We start from the raw sequence: 9,867 nt of genomic DNA, 5'->3' as shown, positions 1-9,867 counted from the left end.
AAGTGAGAAGGAAAATTTCCTTCTCGTTGTATCGCTAACGGATCGATCGCGTATAATTTTAAACGCTTTCCAGCAAGATAACTTCTTTCTTTTTCTCTCCCTCTCCCTCTCCCTCTCTCTCTCTCTCTCTCTCTCTCTCTCTTTGTCTTTTATCGTGGAGGATCATCGAGTTGTCGGAATATTCGGCTTAATTTCGTAAGTTCTCCAGGCATCGTGGATGGCCCGGTAAAGGTATAAGAAAGAGAAAAAAACGAAAGAGATAGAGATAGATAGATAGATAGAGAGGGAGAAGGAGAGAGGGAGAAGGAGAGAGAGAGAGAGAGAGAGAGAGAGAAAAGGAGGGTCGATCGGCCGGCGTCGATGAGCGGCGCGGTAGCTGGCACTCAGTCGGCACTCGCGTGCGCTCGCTTCCATGCGGGGTAGCGAGGGCGGTGATGGCACTCGCGCGCGCACCAGGCACTCTCTAGCTGTCAGAAAGCAGGAGGGTGGGTGGCACGGGCACCGCGACGCTTCTCGGTAGCGCCACGAACTAAAAGTCCGGCCGACACAGCGCGCCAGTGTCGAGCCCGCGATCGTGGCGAGCGTACGCGTTTTTCGTACGCACCGTTCACGCAAGGCACACATACACGCGCGCGCGCGCGCGAATATCACACACACATATAGAGACAACATACGTAAGCACAGCTAACGGTCATTGTAGTCTCTCGTAAACCGTGCACGCGTATCATCAACAGCGAGGACTTTTTAGGAAGCAAAAGCGAAGAGATTTTAATTTTCTCCGAGACAAGGTCGAAATTAATTTCGAAATGATCTAACAAGGAAAAGGGATCGTCATCGATAGATCGAAGAAAGAGAGAAGGAAAGAGAGAGACAGAGAAAGAGAGAGATAGAGAGAGAGAGAGAGAGAGGGTGACAGAAAGAGAGAAAGAGAGAGAGAGAGAGAGATTTTTCTTCTCTTCTCTCTTCTCTTCTTTTCTTTTCACTTCACGTCTCTTTTCTTCTCTTCTCTTCTTTCCTCTTCTTTTCTCCCAAGTCGAATACGCGAACACCAAGAAGAAGAATAGACGACGACGAAGACGAGTTTCCAACAACGCGATCCGTTACCACTACGCTTACCGCTCCCGGGAGAGCCTTATCCACTTTTCTTCTTCTTCTTCTTCTTCTTCTTCTTCTATTACTTCTTCTTCCTTTTTCTGCTCTTCTTCTCTTCCTTATTTTCCTTCTTTCTCTTTCACGTACTCTTACTTTTCGAGGTCTTCTTTTTCTCTCCGACGGCACTTCTACGATCGAAAAAGCGTCGATAACCCCGACGATACGTGACCCTCCTTACTCGATCAAACTTATCGCGCTATCAGAGATTTTACTCTCGTACGAATCTTATTCGACTGGCGAATTACCGCGTTGGGATTATTGCTAACAAGCGATAGAGAGAGAGAGAGAGAGAGAGAGAGAGAGAGAGAGAGAGAGAGTAGGCGAGATCGCGTTCTCGATCGCGATTCTTAACGAGTTCGGCGAGTTTTTCCATGATCGACCATCCGGTAATTGGGATTCCGAGCTCGATGGCCGGACGACCGACCGATACTTCTGTCTCTTCTTTTTTCTCCTATCACGAGATTCTCTTCTTTTTTTTTTCCTTTCTTCTTTTTCTTTTTTCTTTTTTTTTTTTTTTTATTCGCCATTTGCAGATATCTCTGGTTTGATGTTAACGATAGGAAATTCCTTGGATCATTATGGTTTTTATTCGATATTTTGTGACTATTCGTTTATCGTAGTAATTCGATCGGTAGATCGCGTGACAACGATCGCTCTCGAAACCTTGGAACTATCCGTGGTTGCTGTAGTAACGTGAATCGAGAGAAAGAGAGAGAGAGAGAGAGAGAGAGAGAGAGAGAGAGAGAGAGAGAGAGAGAGAGAGAGAGAGAGAGAGAGTCAATGACTTTTCTTCGTTTGGCGATAGATCAGATTTCTCTATTTAAACAAGTTGGATTCCCTCACCGCATTTTCGCTTACTTGGCCCTAGGCTCAGCTTTGATACGAACGGTTATCTCCCATCCACTCCTCCGAATGCAATTATATAGAAATGGTGCGAGTATAATCGTAAAAGATCCTGGGGAGGGGGGTGAGTGGGTGGTAGAAAAGAAGAGAAGAGAAAAGAAGAGAAAAGAAGAGAAAAGAAAAGAAAAAAAAAAGAAAAAAAGAAGCAACATACACGGGAGCGCGAGTTTTATTTTTAAAGCAAGCCGTAGAAGCTTTTGCCGTTGCTTTTAACTCAAATACTCGATGATCGAAACGAGACGTCGTAAATTCTTCTTCACCGTCGAAGCGAGAAACTCTCTTCGTATGACGTAACGCAAAAATATTCCCTTTATTCGCAGCCCTCGAAAAACTTCAATATCCTAGACTCGTTTTCGAGAACGACGTCGATTAACATCGAGCATTCCTTCTACCATAAATTCTCGCTCGCAGCCTGATCGACGTTATCCATAATATTGGACGACTCTTAGCGATCGTTAACGTCCTTTCTTCGCGTGAACGTCATCCATTGAATAGGCTGGAGAAAGTAATAACCTTCGAAAATATATGCCAGTAGAAGACCTCTTAACGAGCGAGCGATCGTATCGGAGAATGAAACGAAAGTAATATAATGGTATTTCGCGAGTTTTACACACGTAATATAAAACATTCGAAAATATTGTCGAGTGCGTTCTCATAAATAAGATTCTATTAAAAACAATTCGACTCGAAGTAATAACAACCAACTGATCCGATCTATTAAAGGATATCAATTTATATTACAAAACGATAGCAAATCGAGAACTTACGAAGGTTTGCCATTACTAGAAAAAGTATATCGATGAGATCGCAAGAATGGACTATCGAATTATAAAGCTTCTTGAGAGAAGGCAGAGGTCGATTCGTGGAGAGGTTGCCTTCTAGGAAGAAGGTCCTTTAGACGCTCGATATCGCTTGCTAAGAAATATCAAGAAAGGACGAAAGAAGTTGGGAAACGAGAAGACCGGAGAAAGAAAGAGAGAGAGAGAGAGAGAGAGAGAGAGAGAGAGAGAGAGAGAATTGGAGAGGGAGAGGAAGGAAGGGAAGGAGGAGGGACGATGAGGCAGAGAGGCAAAGGAAGACTCTTGCAATTAATCACTTAGCGCTTTTATTCGATTACGCGTTACAAGACGTTGCAAAGGAAGGCACAAGGAAGTCGAAGGAATGAGGTCGCCGCAAACGACCACGGCAAGATTCATCGATCAACGTACCAGAATGATCTTGAAGGTTTTTAAGAGTAGAAGGAACTTTGTCGGACGGATAGACGAAATTATTTGTCGCCACGATGTTGTTGAACAAGTCGTTGCGCTTTTCGAGAAAACAGGATCGGGTTAGGAGGATGAAAGGATATGTTTGCGAAGAAGAGGGAACGCGCGCTTCGTCGAGTCCTAATTCGGTTGGTCGGATCGTTAGGGTGGTATTCAAGTGCGAGTCGCGCATTCAAACTGACTCTCCTATTGCTATTGCTTCTTCTCTTTCTCTCTCTCTCTCTTTCTCTCTCTCTCTCTCTCTCTCTCTCTCTCTCTCTCTCTCTCTCTATGCCTTTTCGTTACTCTTTCTCTCTCGTCGTTCTCGTGTACGTTGTCCTCGGGGAAAAACTGTCATCCTTCCTCTTTATCTCTCTCTCTTTTCGTTCTCTATTTCTCTTGCTTTATATCTTTTGCCTTGTTCTAATCCCTAGCCGCACTCCGCTATACTTCTCTTAGAGTTTTCTCGCGCTCGAAAGGTCGTCGCGGTACTGGAGAGCTGAGGGACGAGAGAACAAGTTTTCTTGGCCCCAGCGAGTTTGCTTACCGTTTCACTTTTCCTCCCTATGCCGACTTTTTTCGCTACGGTAACTTTTCTTTTTTTTTTTCTTTTTTTCTCTCTCTCTTTATCTCTATCTATCTATCTATCTATATCTATCTCTATTTTTCCTTCCTAGTGAATCGACTAGATTCAACGATGAAAATCAGCTTTCCCAAATCATCGAGCTAGAAAAGACGCTCGAGAGAAGCGTAAAGAAAGTTGGAGACTCGTTTTTGTTATTGGAAGAAAGGAGCAATAGAAGTTGGCGATTGAACACTTTGCTGTCTCGATTTCCAGATCGAAGAAGAAGAAATCGACAACTACAGTGACCGGTGATGACCCATGGTGCGATGAACGAACAAGGAACTCGTTGAGAACGTTGGCCTTTTTCGTGACACTCTTTTGTATCTTCTCTCACGCCGTGGAAACTGTTAAAAGAAACGGAGAAGAGTGAGAGTAACTTGTGATATGAGTGACGAACGCGCGATCTTTCGTATCCGTTGGCAGAGATCGATTCGTTTACGCGTCGCTAAAAATACGCTGATCGTGTGACGGAAAGGTCGATAAAGGAGCCAAACTCAGCCGAGTGTGTATTTTCTTCATTTCTCTCTCTTTCTCTCTCTCTTTCTCACTTTCTATCTATCTGTATCTGTCTGTCTGTTTCTCTCTCTCTCTCTCTTTCTTTTTCTTCACTTCTCTCTCTCTCTCCCTCTTTCTCTATCTCTTTCTCTTTCTCTCTCTCTATCTCTTCATCTCTCTTTCACCATCTCCCTCTGTCTCCTTTCTTGTGCGCGCGCGACGACACGTCGGAAGGGAGAAGCTCCGAGGGTGCGAGGAGACGCTTCGCAGAAACGCGTGCAGCTACGTCCACGCGCCGCGTGACATCGTCCGTGATCGCGCGATAAAGTCGCGACGAAGCTGGAGAAACGACGACGAGGAGAGACGACGGATTCAAGGTGGAAAGAAAAATGCGGTGTCCTTCCCTCGCCGTTTTCGTCGCCGTCCTAACGACCATACGAGCTCAAGGTCAGTCGTTTTCTTCCTCTCTTTCTTTATACGTTTTCGCCCTTTACGAAGCTCCCCTTACTTTCCGTCTCCAGTTTTATCTTCAACCCTTTCACCCCTCGCTTATTACTTTACTTGTTATGTTGTATACCACTTTTTCTTCTTCTTCTTCTACTTCTTCTTCTTCATCTTCTTCATTTTCTTCATTTTCTCTTTCTCCATCACCCTTGTCTTCTTTTCTCTTCCTCCTCCTTCTCCTCCTCCTCCTCCTCCACCGTTTTCTACGCCTTCTTCTTAACACTGCTTTTTCGTTCATCATCGCCTTTCTTTTTCGAACCATGAGACTATCCCATCCTTTGTTCTCGGCAAATCGGATCAAAGGATTCATGGTGGAAAGTTTTATCTTTTGCCGGGACTCACGGCTCTTATTCTCATTTTCGACTCACTAACCAAATGATATATTTATTTTAACAAAATCGCGATTCGTTCTCGACGATTATATACTTCCGTATTTTTCTCTCGATTTGAACGCGCGTCGAAATTCAAATACATGGCTTTTCTCGTATACGCGAGAAAGAGCATTGTCGTTCCATGTCCATTAATCATGACGGTACTCGGAGCGTCCTAAAAACAACAATATTATTTTACCGAAGTTATGCCCCGCCCTGGGGCTTTTTTAAGCTAACGAACTTTCCGTGTGGAGCTTCGGTTACCCGTCACGCGAAACAGATTCCTCTACCTTTTTTTTTCTCTTTTCTCTCTCTCTCTCTCTCTCTCTCTCTCTCTTTTTTTCTTCATTTTCCCCCGTGATTTTCGTCCGAGAAAAACAAACGTTCGTTTTTCCTCCTCACTCGCGAGCATAAACGATTAGGTAAGCCTCGCTCTACCGGCGTAATTCCGCTTCTATATTCGCACCTCAATGTTTATTTTATTTTCAATAAAGCTCGTTAACTTTTTTTATTCGACGTATATTACCGTGCACATTTTCATCGTGTACCGACGATAAGAGATGCGCTTTTCATTTAAAGATTAAAGAGGGTGGAAGAGGAGGAGGAGGAGGAGGAGGAGGAGGTGGAAGAGGAGGAGGAGGAGGAGGAGGAGGAGGAGGAGGAGGAAAAGGAGCAGGAGGAGGAAGAGGAGAGGAGGAGGAGGGGGATAAAGAATTCCGAATTAATAAAAACGGTTATTAAGAACTCTGTTTTCTAATGCGTGTTCGCTTTTTACAAATCCTGAGATATAAGCCTTTGGATACGATCTTGTCAACAAAAGGGTTTTTGGGTATAGCAGATATGTAGATACCTAGGTCGTATCTGCGTCATCGTGAATACGTCTCTTTATTCTTTTGTGTCTTCCTTCTTTTTCATGCAAAAAGAAAGAGGAAAAAGAAGGGAGATAAAAAAGAAGGGAGAAGGAAAAAATAATATGAAAAATGAAAAGTGAAGAATGAAAAAGACGAAAGGAAAAATAAAAGATATGAAAAAAAAAAAAAAAAAAAAAAGAGAGACAACATATGAACATCCGACGAAGGTTTAAACGACCGAATCGTAAGTTATTCTTCGTACGTTCATATATACGTGGCACGTTTCCTCGACATTCATGACTTTCACGCTTCGCAACATATGCATCGGTATAACGAAACTCATCTAAACGCGTGTTTCAGTTTCTCGATCCGTCCTCACCTAATATCCACTATCTCTCCCCTTTTTTGGCGTGTCAATTTCTACTCCTGCTTGTTACCATTGGTATAAACTTATATACATATACTCTAAATTATACAACATACACATGCACACATAAACAATAATATATACATGCGCATATACAACTGATCATTACATATACATAATTATATGTGTATTACTCTTCAAAAAAAAAAAAAAAAAAGGAACTTTTATCTCCGACTTTATACATTAACGAACGTTTGTTATTCATCGTTAATACTGTTTTTGCATGTGCAACTGTTATTACATTTGTTACTTATTTACTTATATCCAGTTATTTGCGTGTTATTTGTTGAGCTTAACGATAAAGTAAAAAGGATAAAATAAATAAAAAGCAACCAATATGGTAAAAGAGGCATAGAAGGGAAATATAAAAAAAAAAAAAAATAACAAAAAATAAAAAAAAAAGACAAAATTCACGGAAAGAGTAAATGTGTGTGTGTGTGTGTGTGTGTGTGTGTCGATGATATTCTTCGCACAATGTGAAATTTAACGATAATCGATTATTATGTCTACCGTACAATGTTTTTAGTCCATAATAAACGATGGACTTTAATAAAAGCGTTCGACTTTAAATCTCGATTGCATGATGAGATATGAGGGATACAGTATCTATATACTGAAACTTCAAAAAATATACTTAATATTACGCTCAATCGAGCGATTGGAATTTTAATGTGAGAATATGTGCGTGTATATATATGTGTGTGTGTATGTATTTGCGTATATGAGATAGAGAGAGAGAGAGAGAGAGAGAGAGAGAGAGAGAGAAAAGAGTGAAAAATACGGCGACGAAAGAGAAATAATAAAGAGCAGATGTCGCGATTATTATTCCCGGTGGCTGGTGTTTGTGACGGAAACGTTTCCAATATCGTTGAAAATAATTCGTATGAATCAATGAAAACATCATGAAGCCGCCAATAAGGGAGACAAGATTAGGGGTGGGGGCGAGGAGGAGGAGGAGGGGGGAGGGGATTTATGAAAGAGTTAAGAAAATATCGTATGGAAAAATAGATCGAGTTCGACGATAAGAATCAAGATCATGATCTGTAAAATGACTTAAAGTAGAATATTATTGTTGAGAATATCTATTGTACAATGGTACATCGTTTTATGTAATCGGATCGATGGCACGCGTTACGGAACGAAGCGGTATGTAAGCAAGCGCAATAAAATCGGTCAGGCGTACTTTCGAGAATTACGAGATAGTTTCCCCTTCCGGCAATGGGAGAGGAAGCTTTGTCTCATTCGATTCGCTCGGATCATTCGATGTTACGCTCGCCATACGGATCATGACAGCCGGTGGTGTCAGGTTCGCGATTTTCTTCTTTACCAATGGCACGTGTCTCTCTTCACAGTCTTCCTTTTTTCCCCTATACATAGGTATTTCGATTCTTTTCATTTTATTTATTTTTTTTTCTTTCTCTCTTTCTTTCTTTTTTTTTTCTTTTTTTTGTTACTTTCTTCTTGTTTTTTTCTTTTCTTTTCTTTTTTTTTTTTTTTCTTGTTTTGTTCTTTTTTTGCTCCCTTTCTCTTTTTCATATATATTTTTTTCGTCGAACAAAAGCTACGTACGATTTAGATCGTATCTTTTGTCACCTTATGCCATTCATTTAATTAAACAAATATAAATTACAAACATAGCCTCTACGAGATAATTATCATTATTTCGTAACCGTTTAATTGGATATCGCTTTTATTAACGTTAAGCTTTGTTTGACGAGAAAGAGAAATACGTAAAGGAAATATTGTCGTGTAAAGTGAATCGCATTCATTGAAATCGTAATATGTATTCACAAATCTCGTGATTATGTTTCATGAGAAGTATTTCCAGTAATAACATAATAAACACACGCGTGCTCACACGCACACACACACACACACACACATATATATATATACGTATATATATGTGCACACGTATATAATCGTAGTGTATATAATCACATTCTAGACAATTTCGCATCAAGTCGAACGTTTGATAAGCGTTTGATAAGCGACGAAGTAATACGATGAAGAGATTCTCCAAAGGTAAAGACTTTGTCATTTGAAGGAAGATGAGTTGGGCGTTGCCCGAACAGACGTGCGCTTACGAGTAACAGCAGGAGTGTCTTATTAAACCTTTCAAGTACGGAAGCAAAGTTTTGGATAGATTCGCAGGATGTACGTTGGATGAACCATCGCTATTTGACTTTATTCATTTAGACGACGAACGACATCCTTACTGCTTTTCTCCTCGACAATTTTATTCATAAATCATTTTCATTAATTATTACAACGTCTTTGTGAAACGAAACGAAAGGGAAATGATATCTAATTGAATTGAATTTTCGTTCGAACAAAGAAAGATATATGCGTATGAAACAGTGGTCTTCGAGAGTACTTCGAAAAATGTTTATGTCCATCGTTGCGTGTTAATAAATCGCGATGAGCTGCTCGTCGACCGATACTCGGAGCTTGTTGCACACCCTTTCCAACAATGAAATTTCGTGTCGAGTGATACTCCAAGTCAAAATGTCAAGGATTAAAAAAAAAAAAAAAAAAGAGACAAATAGTTTCGTAACGTAAAGAGAAAGAGTGAGGGAAGGAGAGAGAGAGAGAGAGAGAGATGGATAGATAGATAGATAGATAGATAGATAGATTGAGAGAGAGAGAGAGATAATGGTCATCGTAAATAGTCCCTTAATTCGAGAAATAAAATTGCACGCTCGTACGAGCAACGCGCTATTATGTTACGGTGCATTGGGCGTCACATAGCACGTGACCCCACTGCGGTTTCGAGGGTTAATTGTATCGATTCGATATAGCCTCGATGTACCATGAATTTTCTCTCTCGTATCTGTAGAAGAGAGGGTAGACTATAGGGGGGGGGAGGGGCAGAGCGTTTGGGATTATCTCGATTGCTCCCGATAACTTTTGCATCCAGTAGGAGAGAGCAATTCGTTCTAGATCGCAAAGAGAATTTCGTATGCCACGATATATGAAATTTCTACGACTGTTAAGTTTGAAATTGTTCTTTCTCTATTTCGATAATTAATTACGAAAGTTTTCGATTATATATATATATATATATATATATATATATTTTTTTTTTTTTTTTTTATATTCGTTCAAAGAACAATCCAATTCATGAATAAGACGTGACAAAGAAATGTGCAGGTCATTCGGATAATTAATCGTACGAGCTATTTTTCATTTGGCCCTTGTGCCTTTGTCAGCGATAGGATTGTTTTTCGATTGTAACGTCACTCATTAACGTAGATCGCAGGACTCCTTCGAAGATTTATAATCCGTGATAAAT

The 9,867-nt window shown here is 40.8% G+C and overlaps 1 protein-coding gene across 10 annotated transcripts in view; it reads left to right on the top strand.

The window, feature by feature from the left end:
- The first annotated feature begins 402 nt into the window (after positions 1-402).
- Positions 403-9,867, top strand: part of LOC124432930 (synaptogenesis protein syg-2-like) — a 179,233-nt gene continuing 169,768 nt past the window's right edge. The window contains exons 1-2 of one of the 10 annotated variants that reach the window (XM_046982276.1): positions 405-674; positions 4,138-4,866. In XM_046982276.1, coding sequence (XP_046838232.1) covers positions 4,809-4,866 — 58 coding nt within the window. In that variant the 5' untranslated portion in view covers positions 405-674; positions 4,138-4,808. Of the gene's footprint in view, positions 4,867-9,867 lie in introns of all 10 variants that reach the window. The other 9 variants (XM_046982277.1, XM_046982275.1, XM_046982271.1 and 6 more) reach the window with 9 other exon arrangements.

Source organism: Vespa crabro, chromosome 2 (genome assembly GCF_910589235.1).
Source record: "Vespa crabro chromosome 2, iyVesCrab1.2, whole genome shotgun sequence".
In the NCBI taxonomy this organism is placed as follows: domain Eukaryota; kingdom Metazoa; phylum Arthropoda; class Insecta; order Hymenoptera; family Vespidae; genus Vespa; species Vespa crabro.
The sequence above is the reverse complement of the archived record's forward strand: the minus strand, read 5'-3'. Positions and strand labels throughout refer to the sequence as shown.